This window comes from Panicum virgatum, chromosome 9N (assembly GCF_016808335.1).
Source record: "Panicum virgatum strain AP13 chromosome 9N, P.virgatum_v5, whole genome shotgun sequence".
Taxonomy (NCBI): domain Eukaryota; kingdom Viridiplantae; phylum Streptophyta; class Magnoliopsida; order Poales; family Poaceae; genus Panicum; species Panicum virgatum.
This window is the reverse complement of record NC_053153.1, coordinates 1,406,832-1,428,222: the sequence shown is the minus strand read 5'-3', so window position 1 is coordinate 1,428,222 and position 21,391 is coordinate 1,406,832. Positions and strand designations below refer to the sequence as shown.

Sequence of the window (21,391 nt, the reverse complement as noted above, 5' to 3'; positions counted from 1 at the left end):
CATAACTTACCAATGTTTTTTCTCCTAAATCCTAATGCGCAATGAGGCCACAGCGCTACAGCAAACGAAGGCAAGAGTCCAAGAGGCTGGTTGGGTTACTTGAATCGAGCGGATAGGCAAGGATGAGCGTCATATGCAGCTCTGCTCCTTTCAGTGCTTGCGAGGAGGAGCCGTGGAGGGGATAAGACACCACGCGTCGACCCGGTTCTTGCTTTGCGCTCGGCACCGGGTCGCCACGGGAGCCACGCTCAGCTCGGCAGCCTTGATTTTGAGCAAGGAGGCGCTGAGCAACAGAACGCACAAGGCACTTTCCCCGGGCCGGTTTCACTTTTGGGTGGCTGTGTCGGATGTTCGAGGCTGGAAGCCTGGGACCAGAGGGGAGAGCTCTAGTGCGGGGCACTGAAGAACAGAGCGAGGAGGTGGCGTGGCTGGAGGAGGCAGAGGGTGGCCGGATAGGCAAGCACAAGCGGCGCAAGAGGCATGCAAGGAGGTGGCAGCAACGTCGAAGAGGCCAGCCGCAAGGCTTTGCCTTTGTGCAATAACCAGATTCAGGAGCTTCGGCGTAGAAGCGAAGGGGAGGCCCGAGAGCTGGGGTACGAGGCGGCTACCGCAGCACGGCAAGCGCCGGGCGACGAGCGACGCTGCAAGTGATGGGGATGAGGTGCTCACTCGGGCAGATTTTGACGTCGGGCGACGGGCGGCACAGCAGCGGAGCCGGCAGGCAGAGGGCTCCACCGTCTCGCGGGAGCCGCCACGCCGTGGCCTCGGCCTGGTCGCGGGATCTCGGCTCACCCAGCAGAGCTTGCGCCGGAGCTCCGCCCGCCCAAGGAGCTCGCGCTGGATCTCCGCCCGCGCAGCGGAGCTCGCGCCGGAGCTCCGCTCCACCCAGGGGATGTCGTGGAGGGGGCGCTGGCAAACCAGGAGTGGTAGGCGGAGGGCGCGATGGCGGACTCGGGAGGCGCCGGGACGTCGCGGCCAGCCGAAAGCTCGAGACTCGGGGCGGAGGGCAGAGGTTGGCGGGCGGAGGGTACGACGGTGGACTGGTGAGGCGGCGGCGGCGGCGATGTTGAGGAGGAGAAAGGGAAAGAGGAAGATGGAAAGGGGGAGGGGACTAGGTCTAATTTCGGTAGAGATTGAGGGGTTTTTTGAAAAATTACTGGGATTTGCCCGATCTGAACCGTCCGCCAGGCCGATCGGACGGCCGGTAATAGCCGGCGATGTGGCACGCTGACGTCGCACCTTTTGGTGCGCGAATCGTAGTTTGGAGATATAGGAGCTCCGGTTGCACTAGGCTATTTTTTTCCGAGCTCAAAGAAACTTCAAATTTTTTTCTCAAGTCTTAAAATAAATAGCTAAACCGTTTGAAGTTTGAGCACATTAGATTCACATGTGATTAATATTACTCCCATGCCGCGAAAGGTCGAGCGGCCAGTTGGCTAGCCCGGTCCGGTAGCGTCGCGCCCCAACAGGTCCTGAGTTTGATTCTCATCAGAAGTGAATTTCCGGCTATTGGGGTAAAAAAAACCCTCGCTGTGCTCGCCGCGAGGCTTTGCCCTCTCGGGCATGGGCCAGGGTTCGGGGTTTTCTCTACCCGGGTAAGCCGGTGTGACTTCCTCTTAATGAAAAAACGGTGGGGCCGTTTCCTCCCCCGGGTAGAGTTTGGTTGAGGGTGTAAAAAAATTTCGCAAATAAACTTCGTTTAGTATTTCATGCATGCATTCGTTTTTTTGTGTAAAAAATTTCGCGGAAAGAACCAAACACGGCCATTACTCCCATGCCAGGACACGGCCGGAATCCTTGGGCATCAGAAACCGAGTCGAGTGGATGTCCAAAGTCAACTCAAACCCGCACAGAAGTACAAGCTTGTGCGTTACGTTTTCGCTTGTCCAGAACTGCAAGCTAAGCTTGGAGACGAACTCAAGTCTCAACGGATTAAATTCTACGGAGTGAAAGCTCTAATTACGACGTCAAAGCCAACAAATCCTAAATCTCGCTGAATATTCAGGAGTTTTAAGTTCGGTGAGAAAAAGCGACGGCCGCCCCCTGCTGCGTCAGATGCTCTCATCATTCTGCAATGTCAACTGCTGCGGAGCGGAGGTCGCCGTTGCATTTCCTATTTCGATCGCCATTGCCCATTATTCTGGAGCTCACTACTCGATCTAACGAATATCCTGAACAGAACTGATGATATCATTGACAGCATGACAACTCAGTTGGCGCCTATATATAATTTCTCACCAGAAGCTTCCTTCAACGGTCGCGTCGCGTCGTTCGTGGCGATAGATAGAATCCGTTCAGACCTCAGTCTGTCAGACAGCGTGGTTTTTAGGGTTTCTGCTGCTGAAAGGTGGAACAAACTGCTCAGCAGTATCGCAAAGCGTATCGTTTCAGTGTCTGACAACGTTGTTTGCTCTCCAATCTCAACGGGAGATTCTGCTCATGCATGAAGGCAACTCATTTGGCTGCTCTGACGGTATTCAGTTCCTCGTGCGAATTATTTTTTTAATGCGATTGTGTGAATGACTCAACTTCAGAAGAGGTTTAACTTGCTTGTACTCAAACAAGGACAGAGCTGTAAACTGCGTGCACAGCTGTAATCCACCATATATATAAGAAAAAAGTCTATGTGTTGATTTAGTTATGGATTATGGAAGATTCAGAGGTGTAGAATATCCCAACCAGATTACCTGAATCATGCATCAACCAAATCTGACTCTGGAAACCTGCTTATTTGATTGGGCTTGAACATGTCAGATCTGATGAAATACGAATGTGACAACAAAGCTATTGTTCGAGTCTCGACCGTATAGTTACTTCTAGTAATAAACTGTACGGTTTTGTACAGCACCTGCATACCAGAATGTGAATTGTGGTAGTTTACGGTGTATTGCTACGGGTGTGGATTGTGATCAAAGAAATCAGCTAGCCGGCATAAACCAGGGGCACATCGTCATGTGTAATATGATATCTATAGCAGTTGTTAGACATGGAGTTTTGTCGGTTAGCGCATTGGTCGTTGACTTGTACTTACACGTTGACCATGAGCTGGACAATGAAATTGAATCTACCATTTTCTAGGCAAGGATAAGGAATCAACGATTTTGTACGGTCATCAGTACAAATTAACGTGCTACTCTCAAATAGTATAATCGAGGTCAAAATTCAGGCATCTCTCTCGGCCTTTCCCGTCGAGGTAGCTATCATGCACTGTCACGCTTGTCTCAATAGTACGTATACCCATATTTGTATTTTCTTAGGAAGAAAAGCTTTTTTGGCTTTAACTTATGAATTTAGTATATTGAGGTTCCTTTGGAAATCATTTGATTGGTGTTCGTTTTTTCCAGCATAACTAGACGTATAGCCCGCGCATTTGCACGGCTAGTATTAAAAATTCAAAAATTTACATGTCGTTGTATCCTTACTTAGATATTATACTATTTTTTTATCATACATCATCATGTTCATTATCGTAAATTATGTCTTATTGTAGTTAAAATAATTCAAATATGATTTACATATAATAACAATTTAATTTGTTGAGCTTTAATAATATTATGCATATAATTATTCTAAATTTCCTTTTATTTTGATTGATTGTTGTAACAATTTGATTTGTTGAGCTTTAATAATATTATGCATATAATTATTCTTATTTTCATTTTATTTTGATTGATTGTTGTTAGCTTTAGTTTTTATTAATAGTATATGTTTGTAATTGATACATAGCTAAATGGTATTTTATATTTAATTTTTCATAATGGCATTGGTGGGTGATTTTTAATTAGGCATAGGGGTATTTTAGGCTAATTTTTATTATAATGGCAGTGGTTTGTAATTTTTATTTTTTTATTTTTCTCCAATTAACGTGGAAATTTCTAGGCCTTGAGAGCGAATGTGGAGGCTCCGTTTGTTGGTCAAATAATAAGATAACTAGGCGTATAGCCCGCGCATTTGCGCGGCTAGTATTAAAAATTCAAAAATTTCAATATCGTTGTATCCTTACTTAGAGATTATACTATTTTTTATCATACATCATCATGTTCATTATCATAAATTATGTCTTATTGTTGGTTAAAATAATTCAAATATGATTTACATATAATAACAATTTGATGTATTGAGCTTTAATAATATTATGCATATAATTATTCTTATTTTTGTTTTATTTTGATTGATTGTTGTAACAATTTGATTTGTTGAGCTTTAATAATATTATGCATATAATTATTCTTATTTTTGTTTTATTTTGATTGATTGTTGTTAGCTTTAGTTTTTATTAATAGTATATGTTCGTAACTGATACATAGCTAAACGGTATTTTATATTTAATTTTTCATAATGGCATTGGTGGTTAATTTTTAATTAGGTATAGGGGTATTTTAGGCTAATTTTTATCATAATAGCAGTGGTGGGTAATTTTTATTTTTTTTATTTTTCTCTGATTAACATGGGAATTTCTAGGCCTTGAGAGCGAACGTGGAGGCTCCGTTTGTTGGTCAAATAATAAGATAATAGATAGATGTATTAGTGTATTTTTTTAAGATTACACAGTACAACCCAGATACTCGCATAACGCACGTACACTCACATTTATGGACGCACATACACAAATACTACCTCTATGAGCATCTTTGAAGACTGAACCTGCAAATTCTCGATTGATGAAGTCACCACAGACGTCTCACTGTCGACGGGAACGTCGCCTATCACTAAGAACGCAACATCATTAAATTTTAGAATATTCTCTATTATGGGGTCGAACCCAAGACTTGAGATGCTACGGAGATTCTTTTGACCACTAGACTACATGGTTTTTCGCTGTATTTAGTATAAAGTATCTGAGAAGTGGATGTTTATTTTGGGGGAATGTTGCACGCACAACCATTGTGCGTAACTCGGCTACAAACACGCATCGAAAGTTCTAAACTGCTCATATATTGATGATCGAGTTTCCCATCTAGGTGGATATATAGAATCACTACATCCTAATAAGTTGTGGTAGACAAGATGTACACAAATGGTTATACGTGTGGCAGTACTCGTTATTAATTTTTAATTCTAAGAATTGAATCTCAATAGAGTATGTCAGGGAAGTACACATATGCATGACCAGAATGAAACAAGCACCAATCAGCTTACCACAACATGGCGAGCTGCAAATGTATGGTACAGAGTAAATCAAACTCTGTTGAATTATTAATGGGCTTTATCGTATCTGGCAAGAACCTTTCCTTGCGTAGGCCTAGGCCTGCAAAAATCAACGCTAAGCGCGTGCTGTGATTTGATTTTCACGCCACACAGAAAAAAGTTGTTACCTGTTTCATCAAAAAAAGAGAGGAAAAGGTCATACACAGCGACAGGCGCAGTGAACCAGTGGCGGAGCTAGAAATGAGCCGTACGGAGGCCATTTTGCCTAACTTATAAACATATATACTAGCAAGCTGTTGCAAAGAAATTCATCTTCCATCATATTGTGTAGCCCTATTTTGACGATCTTCAAGGTAGAAAAGGCACACTCAATGCTCGCTGTTGAAACTGGCGGGGGGGCAAAAACCTTGTACTGTGAAGACATCAAAACCACTTCTTTTCTTTATATTCTTACTGAAAATGAAACAAAGAAGACAATATGCACGGTGGTTGCTCTTTCAATACTCTAACCAAGAAGGAAAGTCATTGAACCAACTTTGTTTTGGGATGGTTGTAAATGTGTTATGTTAGTGAACCAACTAAACTTGAAATGATGCTATGTGATTCCATGCAGTGAACTGGTGAGAGAATATTCTTTTTTTTAAGGAAGTGAGAGAATATTCAAACGCGCGCGCCTGTCAAGGTTCATGCATCTGCATCTCCTTGCTAACCTAGCCTAAAGATTCTCAGCTCCCGGCCGCAAGAATCTCTCTCTCCAGTTAACACTTGTTTCGTATTTTGAAAAAAGAAAAACACTTGTTTAATTTGTTGGTGGTTGGTGCGCCGGTCAGAACTCAGAACTCGAGAGGTGACGACGGCTCAGCTGCTGGCTCGGAGGCCATTCACACCACAGCCTGACTCTCTCTATCAATATAACGGGAACCAACAGCTCCTCCTGATGAGGTTACTAGCAGGCAGACAGTTTCACTCCCCTGGCTGTGGCCTGCCTCCTCAAGAGAAAAGAAAGAAAAAGAAAAAAAGATGTCGGCGTCGGGGGTGCCGCTGGCGTACCAGGGCTCGGCGTCGGCGCCGGAGTGGCTGAACAAGGGGGACAACGCGTGGCAGCTGACGGCGGCGACGCTGGTGGGTCTGCAGAGCTTCCCGGGTCTGGTGGTGCTCTACGGCGGCGTGGTGAAGAAGAAGTGGGCCGTGAACTCGGCCTTCATGGCGCTCTACGCCTTCGCCGCCGTCTGGATCTGCTGGGTCACCTGGGCCTACAACATGTCCTTCGGCGACAAGCTGATCCCCATCTGGGGCAAGGCCCGCCCCGCGCTGAACCAGGGCTTCCTCGTCGGCCAGGCCGGCCTGCCGGCCACGGCGCACTACCACGCCGACGGGACGACCATCGAGACGCCGGCGGCGGAGCCCCTCTACCCCATGGCCACCGTGGTCTACTTCCAGTGCGTGTTCGCCGCCATCACGCTGGTCCTGATCGCCGGGTCGCTGCTGGGGCGGATGAGCTTCCTGGCGTGGATGCTCTTCGTGCCGCTCTGGCTCACCTTCTCCTACACCGTGGGCGCCTTCTCCGTCTGGGGCGGCGGCTTCCTCTTCCAGTGGGGCGTCATCGATTACTGCGGCGGGTACGTGATCCACCTCTCCGCGGGGTTCGCCGGCTTCACCGCCGCCTACTGGGTGGGCCCGCGCGCGCAGAGGGACCGCGAGAGGTTCCCGCCCAACAACATCCTCTTCACGCTCACCGGCGCCGGGCTGCTGTGGATGGGGTGGGCGGGCTTCAACGGCGGCGGGCCCTACGCCGCCAACACGGTGGCGTCCATGTCGGTGCTCAACACCAACGTCTGCACGGCCATGAGCCTCATCGTCTGGACCTGCCTCGACGTCATCTTCTTCGGCAAGCCCTCCGTCGTCGGCGCCGTCCAGGGCATGATCACCGGCCTCGTCTGCATCACGCCCGCCGCAGGTACGTACGGACTACTAGTATTCTTCTCCTTCCTTCCTTGAATTTCTCGCAACGGTGATGAGCACGAGCGCGCGGCGCGGACAAGATTATCGTCGTCGGATGCTGGTTGACTATTTGACTTTGAATTCAAAAGAGTTGTGCGCCCAGCAAAACTGGAGGCGCGGGTTACCTGGCAAGCAACCACAATTTTCCCGTCTACGCTTAGTGTCAATCAAGCAACTTGATTAATCTTGCTCTTGCATTATTGATAGATTCATCGTATGCCAGCCAAAGCTCGGAAACATAACCTATCACCAACGCAAGAAAGCATTTTAATTTCCCATAGCTAGCAGTGACCTGACCTCTCTTGTTTGTTTGTGCACCTAATTATTCAAATTTCCTCATCAGGTTTCCTGTCAGTCGTTAACCGCTACAAACAGAGAGTATGGACACAATCTTTTTATTTGGATTCTGATGCGAGTGCAAGATACTACTAAAATAGCCACGCGTAGAAATTTCGTCGGGGGTCACGAATCTCATGCTTGTGTGGGTGTGCCGTTTTTGTCGCTGTTGTCAGTACTTATCACCACAACTAAAGTAAAGCAAAGTCAAGGTCAACAAATCTGTCTCTTTTATTCAGCAGCTTTTTCATTGCAGACAAAATTTCAGTCGCATTCAGACGTTTACAGTCATTATTTTGCCAAATTTTGTGCAGTAGAATATATGCCTGGTGGTTTTACTTCTTGACCTCGCTATCGATCTGAATCTGATCTTGTATGCATCCATGGCTTTTCTGCGCCGATGATGGATCGGACGACGCAGGTGTGGTGCAGGGCTGGGCGGCGCTGGTGATGGGGGTGCTCGCCGGCCTGCTCACGGGCCTCCTCGCGGACCCCACCCTCTGCAACCTCTTCCTGCCCGTCACCAACTCCCAGGGCGCCTTCTACGGCGGCGTCGGCGGCGCGCAGTTCGGCAAGCAGCTCGCCGGCGCGCTCTTCGTCATCGGCTGGAACGTGGCCGTCACCTCCATAATCTGCGTCGCCGTCAACGCCGTCGTCCCGCTGCGCATGCCCGAGGACAAGCTCCTGGTCGGCGACGACGCCGTGCACGGCGAGGAGGCCTACGCGCTCTGGGGCGACGGCGAGGTCTACGACAGCACCAAGCACGGCGTCGACGAGACCGAGCACGGCGGCCGCGCCGCCGTCGCGCCCGTAGCGACTCCCCCCAACTGATGATGGGAGATTGCCCGCGCATTAATGCATGATCATTGATGTATATTGCTCCGCCGATCGTGTTAACCGACCGGCCGTCGTGAAGAAACCAAGCGATACTAGCAGGCTTCAGGTTTTGGTCTTCTGAATCTTTATTAATGTTCGTCAGCTGCGACGTGTAAAATACGTTCTGTTTTTCTTCTTCATTCAGATCAAAGGCATGTAAATCATATTGACACAATGCAAGCATGAATGCATGTAATGGGTCAAGAAGCAAGTCTGTCCATAACAAGTTTGTTCGTTCGTTGTGCATTCGACTCATCTTTCCATGTCATGTCGAAGAGAGGAGGTAGCTAGGATCTGGGAGACTGCTATTTTTGGAGCTGTGGTAACGGCATTCCCTACCGTCCCGACTGTGGAGCGCCGCCGTTCACTGCGGACCCCTCGTCCGATCCCCTCTCCTCAGAAACTTTTGCCGGCCTGAGAACACATCGCGGCTTCGGCTGAACCACGAACCGTATCTCTTGCCATGAAGCATCCGGCGTCCATCTCTCTCGTTCTCGTCCTCCTCGCAGTCGCGACGGCGTCTGCTGGCGCCATGGACGGCGGCGGCGCGGCCAATTACCTGGTCTACGTCGACCCCCACCCCCCGGGCGTCGACTGCCAGAAGTACCAGCTCGGCATCCTCGCCGCCGCCCTCGGCGGGTACGTACGCTTGTGTGTGTGTGTGTGTGTGTGTGTGTGTGTGTGTGTGTGTGTGTGTGTGTGTGTGTGTGTGTGTCTCAACACGATCGGCCATGATCTTCGGCTGGAATAATCTGACCACAATCCAACAAATTGACTCCACGGCAATGAAAAATGGCTCACCAATTTTGTTGTTGTCTTTCTCTGGGGGCCGGGGCGGATGGATCATGGATGAAGTGAGGAGAAGGCGAAGGCGGCCATGGTGTACAACTACAGGAACGTCATGAGCGGGTTCTCGGCGAGGCTGACGCCGTCGGAGCTGGAGGCCGTCAAGAGTAAGCAAGCTAATTTCATCTCCTCGCTAATAATTAAGCATATTATATTGTTAATTATATATTATCTTGTAATCTGATTTGTTTTTTATTTGTGCAGAGCAACCTCAAGTGAACCGGGTGCTGCCGAGCGCCACGCTATCGCTGATGAGCAGCAACTTCGACGGCGTCAGCTAATTTATCTCAATCCTGCCGGCGAGCCGGCGACCAATCTCTTCCCTCGCCAAACATAAAAAGAAGAACCTCGGTTTTACTCGTGTTGGGCAACCTTATTTTGTGATTTATCCTTCTTGTGGTAGTTGTTCCGATCCGATCCTAGCCCATCTATATATAACGTGTTAAGGAACACAATAGACCTGGCCCACATAAGATGACTAGGCTTAACTCAGTTGGAACCAAATTACAGCCCGAGTACGTTTTTGAAGCCAAGAGGCCCAGCAAATTGAAGGTCCATGATGGTGCTGGTGCGTCATAATAAATAGACCTCCTCAAGATTCATATTACCATCAAACTAAGCACATTTTATATTACTAGTAAGGTGGCACGTGCGGAGATGCCAATTAAAAAACCTGCGTGTTGCCAACAACTTCTGTGACGACAACAATTTCTGCGACTCCCGATGCGAGGTGATCGTCAACGACTTCGTGCGCGCAGCTACGGACATCTGCTCTTGCCAAAGCATGCGCCACCGTAGGATATTGGGTGAGAGCGACAACAACTTCAAAAATATGTGAAAGCAGCAACGCTTGCAGTTTCAAAGTAGCTTCAACAGAATTGAGCAAGGCATTAAATTTACAATCTTCACAATCTCAAATTGACACACAGTCAGTTTTAATTGAGCAAAACATTCAATTTACAATCCCAAATTGACACCAATTTAGAATCTCAAATCAACATCATGCTAGCGTTGTTTGCCCAAGTCTGAACATCAACTTCTGAAGGTACTCTACAAAGCAGTGTGCAGTGCCCCGTGGCCACTCTTCCTCCTGCGTGGGTGCCTGGCCCCACATCCTAATCCAGCATGCACACACTCGTCGCGGCTTCACTCCGTCAATCACCAATTCACCATGCTCCCCGCCGCTCTCCTTCCCTCACCGGGCCACCTGCTTTCTCCCGCTCCTCTCCGCTGCCACGCATCGACAGCCGACCTAGCAATCCTCTACCGCTGCAGATGCCCACGACCTCCTCCTCCGCAGCGCAATGCTGTAGTTCGCGAGGGCGCCGGCGACGAACGAATGCAGCGCATCCCGCAGTGAATGCCTTGAGCTCAGGGTAGGCCTCTCCATGGCTAAGCTCCATCCACGCGTCCGGGGAAGCGGGCTCGTGGGGGCCATGTCGCCTCCACGCGCGGACAGACGGGAGTGGCGCGAGCCTTGTCGACGGGTACCCTGCGGCTGCCTCGCGCGCGCCCAACGAGTGCCGCCGTGCGCCGCGCTACTGCGCAGGGTCCAGGAGGAGCGGCGCTAAGGAACGGGAGGCAGCAGTGCCGTGGATGGCGTCATCGGGAGGGTCGGAGGGGCAGCGTTACGATCAAGGTGGGAGGGGTGCCGCCGCCGGCGTGCCGTGCGGCATCTATCTGGACTCTGGAGTTTGGCCGGGTCCGAAAAACAATGGGTGAAGTTTGGCCGGCTGGTAGCTGAGAGATTGGTGAGGAAAAAATTAAGTTTTTGGCAGAAACACGCTGCAACTCTCGGTTTCTATGGGTCACCACCCCTTCCCACCTCCCTCGATTCTGACAGGTGAGTCCAGCGTGAGGAATACAGTAGACCAAATGTGGGTGAGAAAGGTTTTCAATTATTTTCGATTTTAATAGTATAGATAGATAAAGATACATCTTACATTTCTGGATGATTGAGTTCCCGTAATCTACGATTACAATCGGGGCGGGGAGGCCCCCGCGCAGCCTGGCCACGGTGGCTGAAAATCGGCTTTTCTTACGGCTGTGCTTATCAGGATGGCAGTTCCATCATCTGGCGGTTTACCCGGCACGTGCGCCCGTCGACGAGCACTCGCCGTGTAGCGGAGGCTGGAGGAGTACGAGGCCACGCCCAAGACCTTCCACTACAACGAGCCAGCGACGTCGGGCCCACCTGCGTCGCCGTGGGGAGCTCCCCGCGCTTCAACATGTAGGACGTGGACTTCGGATTCGGCAGGCTGCAGGCCCGAGCGTGTGCGCAGCGGCGGCAACAAGCTCGACGGCATGGTGGACTTCTACCTGGTGTGTGGCGGCGAGGGAGGCATCCATGTCGAGCTGGCGCTGCAGCCGGAGCCGATGCAGGACGCAGACTTAAGCCTCCTGCATGCTCCGTCCTGATTTAATTAATTTATTGCATTGATAGATCGATTTCTTACGAGCAACCTGTTGGTTTATTATATTAGTATTCGGTGTTGCTTGCTTTAATTTGTCATTCCAATCATCAATCGATTCTACTCTTGTATCTTGTTATACGTACATAGGGGTGGTAATGGGCCATGGCCCTAATGGCCTCTTCACAGCCCAATAAAGCCCTTAAAATTTTTAGTTCAAAAATACATATGTTTAGAGCCCGGCCCTTTTAGGGCCCGATCCTTAGATTTTCTAGTTCAAAATGTTGGGCCCTTTACCACCCCTACGTACATACCACTGCAATCGATCGTCAAGAAGGGTGCTTCGTGTGATTAAGGAAGCGATTACAGCAAAGAGGCGTATCATCATTTGCACCGGCCTTGATAAGTACTCCCTCCACTTCATTTCAAATTATAGATTATTTTGACTTCTCTAAAAATATAGTGATATATATACAATTATAATTAGATACATAGCAAAAAAATATACACACCTATAAATATCAAAACGATCTATAATTTAAAATAGAATAAGTACAATCAGAAAAATAATGTCCAAAGTAGTTAGGAGATCTACATACGGTCAAAGTATTATCCCCGAATATAATTTGAGATCCTGAAACCCCGTACCATAGTATTAGTCATGAATGTTTGTATTATCTGATGAACTGTATTTTGAGTGCTAGATTGTTGTTTTGGGATGGTTGGCACTTGGCCGGCCAATCTTCATATTCTTTTTGAGCTGCTCGGAAACAAAAATATGGTTAACATACAACCGATTCTCATGTATTTTGAACTTCTTTCTTCACATTTTGCACACGGCTCGAAATGGTATAGTCATCCAAACTGAGCCTAGGCAGATTCTGACCGCTAGCCTGCAGAATGGAAACATAGACGCTGAACAAGAAGATAGAAATTAAAGCTCATATATACCTCGCTCCCTTCAAGTGCGTCCCTGTTGACCACCATCTCAAGATCCTTAATTACCAAGCACTTACAAATTCAAGCGAATAAAAAATAATTGTACACTTTTCTATATGCAGCGCATCAACCAACAAACTGCAAGGCTGATCAACAACCATCCCGGCATAGGTCGTCCTTAGATCGCTTCAACCCATGCAATCCCAATTGTAATTTACAATGTCGCACTCTTATGTAATATATGTAAACTAAAGATAGTTTAGTTCGATCAACTAGACCTGCAGTTGTATTAGTACTCACAACTACTCCCTATTTCCACTTCCATTATAATCTCTTTTTAAGTTCTTTGCTTATCCGCGCGCCTAACACTAGTATCTTACATTTCTGCACCTGAGGGCTGAGGAGCATCTGCGTGGTGGCGGAGGCGGCGGAGACGATGATGTCTTCCAGGGCATGTCGGCGGAGAGACTCGACAAGAAAAGTACACGGCCTGGGGATCCCTGGGCCGTGGCCCATATTTTGCGGTGGCCGGACTCCCTGCCACAAAAGTTAATGGGCCAGCCATGTGGGCCTGATTTTCGCCGGGTGAGGGGCCAGAATCCTCCCCTCTCCTCGGCCGCACAACACTTTTCATGTTCTTTTTTTTTTTTGAATACTGGGCAGGAGCGCTGCCGAATCATATTAGAGGGAGGAGAATGCAAAGTTTTACAAGAGGTCTATTACATAAATAACTTAAGCTCGCTCTTAACACTAAGAAGGATAACATTAGTAACTAAGTAACCACTGGATGACCACACGCTCTAGAGCGCAGGTTAACCTCCTCTTTTATTAGGTGAAGCACCACTACCGGTTGAGCCTCCCTTGCTTCAAACGTCCTTCTATTTCTTTCCTTCCAAATGTTCCAAACTGTGTACATGTTGATCGCTGCCCACGTTCTTCGCTGCGTCTTTGTTGGCAGGCGCACCTCCTGAGTCCACCAGTCGACAATGGTCATGTTGGCTGTTGGCTTCTTGATCATGCCACTCGTCCATGTTTGTACAAGGTCCCAGACTTGCTGTGCAAACGGGCAATGCAGGCAGACGTGAGCTGCAGTTTCAGGCACCTGCCGACATAGTGAACACAAAGGATTGCATGGCCAATGTCTCTCTATCAGTTTATCAGCCGTCAAGATCTTTTCCTGAACCAAGAGCCACATGAAGAATCTATGCTTGGGCTCAGCATGTGCAGACCAGACCCTCTTCGGTTGGAAGCAGCAATAAGATCCTCTGAACTGAACATCATAAGCTGATTTTGCCGTGTACAGGCCATCAGGGCTAAACTTCCAAGTAATCACATCCTCCACATCAGTGAGCTGTACCTCTTGCACCACTTTTCATGTTCTGAACTTGTGATGTCAAGGCACATATTTTCGAGTTAAAGGGCCTTGCTTGATCCTGTCCATAAACATTGCAACAAGACAATAATTCACAGTTTACAGTCTCGTCAGAAAGTAAAAGGAAACCTATGTTATATCCTACCCAGAAACAGCTGACGACGTACATCAACGCCACATTCTCAGTACTGACTGACTCACCCTACTGTTAAAACCTGCAGGTAGCCACCATTAGCATCGCCTCCAGAAGCACACAATTAGAAGGCAAATTCGGATCGTTTTTGTTCTGACGCGCGCCGGCAAAACCGTGCAGCTGAGAGCACATCGTCCTTGCTAGCGAGCCCAATGATGGGTAAAAAAGAATTTCAGTATTAGCATGCCAGTGATAGCTAGGGATGAAAAACGAACGGGAACGGGCGGGAAAATTCATCAACCATTTCCGTTTCCATTTTTTATTACGAAAATGGGAGCGGTAGCGGAATAGCGGGGTACGGAAGCGGAAACAAAATATAATGGTTACGGAAATAGGCGGGAACCGAAAAATCTACCGGAATACATTATTATTAAATCACCACTCATTTTGCATGAATATAACACTAGACACTTCTTTGCACAAGCTATTTCATCATGAATCCTATTCCTCACGCACGTGGATGCATGAATGCATGACGACGTTTCTAGAGCCGTGGGCTGCGGCCCAAAAAGGTCCAAGGGGCAGATAAGGTCCCTTTCGCGGCCTTCAAACCCACCCGTAAGACGGGACGATCGGATAACTCTCCTTGCTACCTGCTGGGCAATGCTAGGATTATTGCGCTCTCTAGTTTATTTTGACTTGGTAACTACTCACTACTTGCCAGATAAGCTCCAATAAAAGGGAATGATCTTTATTATTAGAATATTTGGTTACTTTACTGGTAGTAGCTTAAACTGTATGCCTAGGCTCACAGATGACTTGCCATGAATTTACTAGTGTTATAATAAACCTGCAAAGTCTTTGTTGATTGCTTTTCTTCTCAATACGCGCATACATCATACATGGGTTATGTGGCCTACGAGAAGTGTATATATATGTAGCAATATACTAGAGTATTTTGAGTAAAAGAAGGGAAATTGACAGCTGACGGCAGGCATGTCATTCAATACTTCCTCGTATATAAAATTTTGTCCCAAATATAAATTTTAAACTTTGACCATCAATATCCACATCTGACTTATAGCATATGCGCAATTATGCATGTGCGTTGCTACGGACAGAATTGGTATAAGCATCAGATACATATAATTGTCTGTTCGTTAATTTGTAGGGATCTACGTGATTGAGCCGTGGATGGAGGGTTGGTCCGAATCTCATAATAGATGAACTAAGATCCACTTGTCAATGACACAAGACGGTTCAAACCAAAAATTTTTATGGAAACCTTATTTGCTTTAGAAATATATATACTAGGCAATTGTCCGTGCGTTGCTACGGACAAAGTTGGTATAAGTATCAGATACGTTTTGGTACCCCTACATTAATTTGTATGTATCTACGTGATCGAGTCGTGGACATAAGGGGTCGGTCTGACTCGCATATAGGATGGACTAAGACCTATCAATAACACAAGACAGAGCAAAACAAAAATTTAGGTAGAAGCCTTACTCACTTTATAAATAGGTATAGATATAGATTAACGTTGCTAGATTCATTGTAAAAAATATTTTCGTAGTAATATAACTCATTTTGATTTGCTTAAGATAATATATCTTTTTATATATTGCTAGCCTGTGTACTTGATATCAACTCGAATTAGCATCATACTATATGACTTGCAGGCCAACAATCGTATGGACGATTAGAAGAAGAAATTGGAGAGAGAGAGAGGGAGAGAGAGGGAGAGAGAGGGAGAGAGAGGGAGAGAGAGAGAGAGAGAGAGAGAGAGAGAGAGAGAGAGAGAGAGAGAGAACCTACGTTATCGTCGGGGTGTCTGCTAGGTGTGAACCTACGCCCGCAATCAGATACCCAAGAGTAAGAGAGTAAAAGGCATACGGCGGTGTCTAGTGTGAACATCTGGAGATAGCCAGATGCTCGAGAGGGAGAAATGGGACATGTATGAGGTAGGTGGTCAGGCCTCCGACTCCGAGACAAAAACAGAGGTGACCACCATTGAAGCAAACCATCAAGACTGATCACTTGATCAGCACCGTACCGCCGAGCTCCGGCAAACGAGCGACCAGCTGACAAGTCAGTCACTCCGGCGAGGTCAACCAGCCCATGGCTATTTTCAACGCGTGGGGGATTACATCTGGGCTGTTCAAAAGGCCAGGGAGGGTCGCTTTCGTGGCCCAAAGCAGAGCCCCAAGAGCCAGCCACAGCCAGAAACCACCACGAGACACCCAGACGACGCCGGTCAACCAACCCGGCCGTGCGCTGCCCTCCCTCGGTGCCGCCTGCCGTCTTCCATTCAGCTGCCTGCCTGCCGGGGACAGTGACGCTGACGCTGACGCTGACGGAAGAGGTGACCAAGTCCGGCCGTGAGCAGCGCGCCGCCGCCGCCATGGAGCCCACGCACACGTGGCGCCGGCAGCAGCAATGGCACCCTTGCCTGATTCCCCGGGCAGCTTCATTTTCCATTACCCTATATATATAACCAGCTTGATTAGCTCAGCTGGACACACGCACTTCATCAGTCAGCACCGACACACAAAAGACCAACGGGTGATCCGACAGAACTTGATCAACCCCCACTCGATTATTCAAGATTATTCTCTCTCGTAAGTAGACGCCGATATGCATTTTACAAAGATTGTTGTTACTTCGTTTGGATTGTGTTTCTGTTCCATCACCTTCTCTGCATTGGCTGATGATAGATCCACGTTCTTGCTGCTTCAGGGATTGTTTGAGATCGATCATGGAGGTCTGGAACAATGTTGAGAGCTCCATGATGGAGGTTCATCGTGAGCTGCACGATCATAGCCAAGAAGCTGGGGGCTCGGGCTCCGACGACCCAAGGACGACGGTGCTCACGTACCTGACCTTCCTGGAGCACAAGATCGCGCACCTCCGCGGCATCATCTGCTCGGCGCCGCAGCCGCCGCGGCAGATCGTGTCGGCCGAGCTCAGCTGCATCGCCGTGCAGCTCGTCTCCATCTCCAATTCCCTCGCCGCCGCCAGCGGGGCCACGGCGGAGGAGGACGCCAAGTCCCCGCCGAGAGCGGCGACTCCGAGCGAAGGGGACAGCGACTCGTCCGACGACGAGCGCCTGCCGCCGGCCGGCTCCTACGAGGTGATCGAGCTCGGCAAGGAGGAGATCCTGGCGCCGCACGTGCACTCGTGCAAGGTCTGCGGCAAGGGCTTCAAGCGCGACGCCAACCTGCGGATGCACATGCGCGGCCACGGCGAGGAGTACAAGACGGCGGCCGCGCTCGCCAAGCCCGGCAGGGACGCGCCGCCGCCGGCGTCGGCGGCCCGGTGCTTCTACTCGTGCCCCTTCGTGGGGTGCAAGCGGAACAGGGAGCACAAGAGCTTCCAGCCGCTCAAGACGGCGGTCTGCGTCAAGAACCACTACCGCCGGAGCCACTGCGACAAGAGCTACACCTGCCGCCGCTGCAACGTCAAGCGCTTCTCCGTGCTCGCCGACCTGCGCACGCACGAGAAGCACTGCGGCCGCGACCGATGGGTCTGCTCCTGCGGCACGTCCTTCTCCCGGAAGGACAAGCTCTTCGGCCACGTCGCCGCCTTCGACGGCCACGCGCCGGCGCTGCCGCCCGAGGAGGACGACGCGGCGGATCACTCTGCGGCCAATGGCCTTGGCAATGCCTCTGATCAGATGCTGATGGGAACCGAGGCAGTAAGCAGAATGGCGAACGATCAGGAGTGCTTCTCTGATAGCATCTTTGATGATCTCAGCTGCTCTGACATCAAAGGATTTGCTCTCACCGATAGGCAATGTTTGGACGACGGGCGAGGGTCCCTCTCCCCGATGGACCTTTATTCCTGTGACTTCGATGGATTTGATCTCTTCGGGGCACCAGGAATTGCTGATTTCTAGACCCTGAACATGATTGGATTTATCAAAGAAACAGAAAAACGATGAATAGTTTTAGAACTTTTTTAACTGGCTAGCCTGTAGAACAACTAGGAAAGTGTACACTAAACATATCCAAATGCAAATTACCTTTTCCCCTTTTGAGTGAATTTTTTAGAACCCAAAATGATAGGTCATTGTAAATGCGTAATAGTTTTGACCAATCTATTTCAACACAACTTTAAAAAGGATCTAGTAAATCTTGCATCCGATACAAACCAGATTACAAGTAAAAGGAATTGTAAAGAAATCTTTCAATTGGAAGCAAGCAATTTATAGAATCATACCACCGAACTGTTACCACCTTTTACGTTTTTCACCTTTATATTTGGAAACAAGTCAGGATAATGGTGGATCATAATAAGACAATCATGGGCTCATGGCAACAGCAATCCAGAACAGAACAAGAAAAAATGATTGAAGTGTCACAGATTATTGCAACTCTCTTACAGACAGTATTTGTTTGGCTCTTTGAGAATGTATACATAAACTAACACAGTGTATATCCATCAACTACAAAAGCGCTGGTGCTGCTGCATTTGCCAGGCGCTAGTTTACAGAAAAATGCACAGTGAAATGTCATCTCAATTTTCCCACAGCCAATGGAATGCCCTCTGAAGCTTCTGAACATTCATGTGGTCATGTACTAGAACAGAACATTTAGAACCTAACCCAACAACGGGTGCACTGGGCCATACAATCCCCTCTGCAATCAATATTATAGCCTAAAACTTTCGGATTCCTCAGAAGAAGACTCCGCAGGGTTTTCCCATTAATTCCCCAGTCACTGTCCAGCTTGCTCACATTCAGCTTTACCTCCTTGTCAAGATCACACCCAAGAACTTCTGGAAATTTCTTCAGCACCTTGTGAAGGTCTTCATCAGATAGCCCGAGACTCCTGATGTAGTTCAACACTCCATTTACCACCTCAGCACTTGGAACCTCCTTCTTTCTCTCTTCACTCCAATATGGTGAGTGGATCCATCCAAATGCCTTCTTCAACATCTTCTCAGCGTCTTCACTGGAGAACTTTAGGGAAGTGAGCACTTGTTTGCACTCTTCATCAACATCTAAAACAGAAGCTTGAGCTTGATCAGCTGATAGAGTCCGCCATTTCCGACTTGCATCTCGAGGTCTCCCAAGCTCAATGTTTTGCTGGACATGCAATCTTCGTCGGCATTTCTTGCTCGAGAGTTTCACAACCGGTGAACTCAAGATATTGCCCTGGAGGAATAAAACGTGTAACTGTAAGGACCATTGCTTGCGAAGAGGTGATTTACAAACATCTTGCAGAGGGACAAGTTAAACGGTGCGTCTTACAGTAGTGTAGAAGCCGAACGCAGTAGTATCAGTAGTCACCAAAGGCAATGCTGGTGATTTTCCCAACATCCTGCACACCAACGGCGAAGAACAAAAATGCGGTAAGATTGTAAGTTGAAGCTAGACCAGGGAAGAGAACAATGGCATGAATGAAAAGCGTCGCAGGCGTGGTGAGCACGCTGAGCAGAGCGGAAAATTAGAGGCGATTTCCAGCAACTCAATGGAGAGGAAAGCAGGACACACTGCAAACCAAACCAAACTGAAAATTTGCTTCAGTTGGAATCAATTTAATTAAAAAAAATCAAATCCCATGGAATCAATTTTTCTCCTGGCTTGCAGTCCACTGATGGCCCGTTCAGTACAATCCCCACGGTTGTTACTTGGAAGGAAATCATTTCATAAGTAACTCTTCAATCGAATGCCCTCCGAAAGAAACGACGAAATCCCTAGGTTCTCCAAATCCACAAATAAGAGGCAATCAAGCAAACGCGGCGAAGACCATGATCCCCGGCATACAGAGACAAAAAGGCCTCTGAAAGCAATCGATCTCACGCAGGCAGACGCAGCGAAGCAGCAAGCAAATCTGAGCACGCAGACGCCGCGAAGCAGCGAACAAATCTGAGCGACGGAGAGGGGGCAAGAGCATCGCGTACGAGGTGGATCGGCTCGGCCGGGTGCACGCGCGCGCGCCTCCTTTAAAGCTGTCTCCGCCTCCTCCTTGTTTCGCCTGTGGCTTCTACACTAGAGCTGGTCCACGCCACAGCAGCGTGTCGGCGGCGGGTAGGAGGAGAGGCGGGGGCTCCTCCTCCCCGGGGTCGCATCTCCACCGTACCCCTCGCGACTCACGAGCAGCCAACAGCCGCACACGCCATTCCTTGGGAGACAGGAGAGCCAGCCATCAGGCAAGCCAAGAGGAGGCCTCTCTCCGCTTCGTCCTCTTATTCGTCGCGGGCTCGAAGCCCACAGAGACCATGTGGGCATGTGGCCGGCCCCCGACGATTCCTAAAAGCTTTGTGGGCTCGCGAGTCTATCAGCTTCTGCATTGCAAGGGGCATGGACGACATGCACCAATAGGCAAGAGAAAACTCAGCATTCATTTTCGCACCAGCCTCTCAAAAAAAAATCATTTTCGCACCAAGAACAGCCAAACAGGTGCAATACTGCCAATACCATCACGCAGAATGCAGCAACGACAACATGTTCGATCGCATTCACAGCTTCCCGATTCCCCAGAGCTTGTCTCTTACTCGGTTACTCCCGTACGGCCATACCACAAGCCCAACAGAAAAACATCTAATTACACCGCCACAAGTTCATTTTAACAGTGCTTACGAGCGTCCAGTCATCTAATTATTACATCCCTTATCTGCAACCAATACGCATGGCAAGCATCAATCATGTATCGCTTCAGATCCAGTTCAGCGATGCGATGCTTTGTTTGTCGTCTATGACAACGCAAGTGCCTCCATGTTCACCATTGGCTGCTGTTAACATGTCACGGGAATCAAATAGAAATTCAGTTAGTTTAGCACATCTTCCATGGGATCGGAAATGAAACAATACATTCATATAATTGAAAAGGGACGTGTGTATCACATAGAATTGACAAGAATTGGACTTCTTGAGAATGGAACCACATTTTCTCATAATAAGATAGGCACCATTTATATATAATTTGTTACTCCTTGCGATCCCACCATTACAGTTCACAGTTCTCGATGGTGGGAAATCTCAATGGACTCCCCGGTGAAAACAACAGGCCACATATGTAGTTATCCATGTTCAAAATTTGTTGACCCCATGCAATGTCTGATATTATTGTTAACAACAAACAAAAGCAGGGACTTGGTAGTACTTCCCCATGTCATAAATAATAAATTGAGTTACCTGTAGTAGTAGCTGATGCGAAGATGTCAAAGTTTTAGCTAGACTCGCTATAGTATGTGGTATATGATGCACAAGTGGAGAGTGGGAAACACCTGAAAATGGTTTATTGGCAACATAAAAAATTAAGTCAGGAGTTCTTAAAAAACGTCACTAGTATATAACTGTATAGAAGCGGAGGCGGCACACCA

The 21,391-nt window shown here is 48.3% G+C and overlaps 4 protein-coding genes across 4 annotated transcripts; 3 read left to right on the top strand and 1 right to left on the bottom strand.

Annotated features, from left to right (window-relative positions):
• Positions 1–6,077: 6,077 nt before the first annotated feature.
• Positions 6,078–8,607, top strand: LOC120692585 (ammonium transporter 3 member 2-like). Its single transcript, XM_039975940.1, has 2 exons — positions 6,078–7,105; positions 7,907–8,607. The coding sequence occupies exons 1-2, from the start codon at positions 6,169–6,171 to the stop codon at positions 8,314–8,316; spliced, it is 1,347 nt and encodes a 448-aa protein (XP_039831874.1). The 5' UTR covers positions 6,078–6,168; the 3' UTR covers positions 8,317–8,607.
• A 163-nt stretch (positions 8,608–8,770) lies between these two features.
• Positions 8,771–9,552, top strand: LOC120688600 (subtilisin-like protease SBT3.17). The gene is made up of 3 exons (XM_039970966.1): positions 8,771–9,000; positions 9,217–9,314; positions 9,412–9,552. The coding sequence occupies exons 1-3, from the start codon at positions 8,825–8,827 to the stop codon at positions 9,486–9,488; spliced, it is 351 nt and encodes a 116-aa protein (XP_039826900.1). The 5' UTR covers positions 8,771–8,824; the 3' UTR covers positions 9,489–9,552.
• Positions 9,553–16,585: 7,033 nt separating this feature from the next.
• LOC120692403 (protein SENSITIVE TO PROTON RHIZOTOXICITY 1-like) lies at positions 16,586–18,098 on the top strand. The gene is made up of 2 exons (XM_039975680.1): positions 16,586–16,683; positions 16,802–18,098. The coding sequence occupies exon 2, from the start codon at positions 16,821–16,823 to the stop codon at positions 17,958–17,960; it is 1,140 nt and encodes a 379-aa protein (XP_039831614.1). The 5' UTR covers positions 16,586–16,683; positions 16,802–16,820; the 3' UTR covers positions 17,961–18,098.
• A 298-nt stretch (positions 18,099–18,396) lies between these two features.
• LOC120691970 lies at positions 18,397–19,981 on the bottom strand. Its single transcript, XM_039975175.1, has 3 exons — positions 19,869–19,981; positions 19,317–19,386; positions 18,397–19,220 (listed from the first exon to the last, which is right to left on the bottom strand). Exons 2-3 carry the CDS (start codon positions 19,383–19,385, stop codon positions 18,657–18,659), a joined length of 633 nt encoding a protein of 210 aa, XP_039831109.1. The 5' UTR covers position 19,386; positions 19,869–19,981; the 3' UTR covers positions 18,397–18,656.
• Between the last annotated feature and the right edge of the window lie 1,410 nt (positions 19,982–21,391).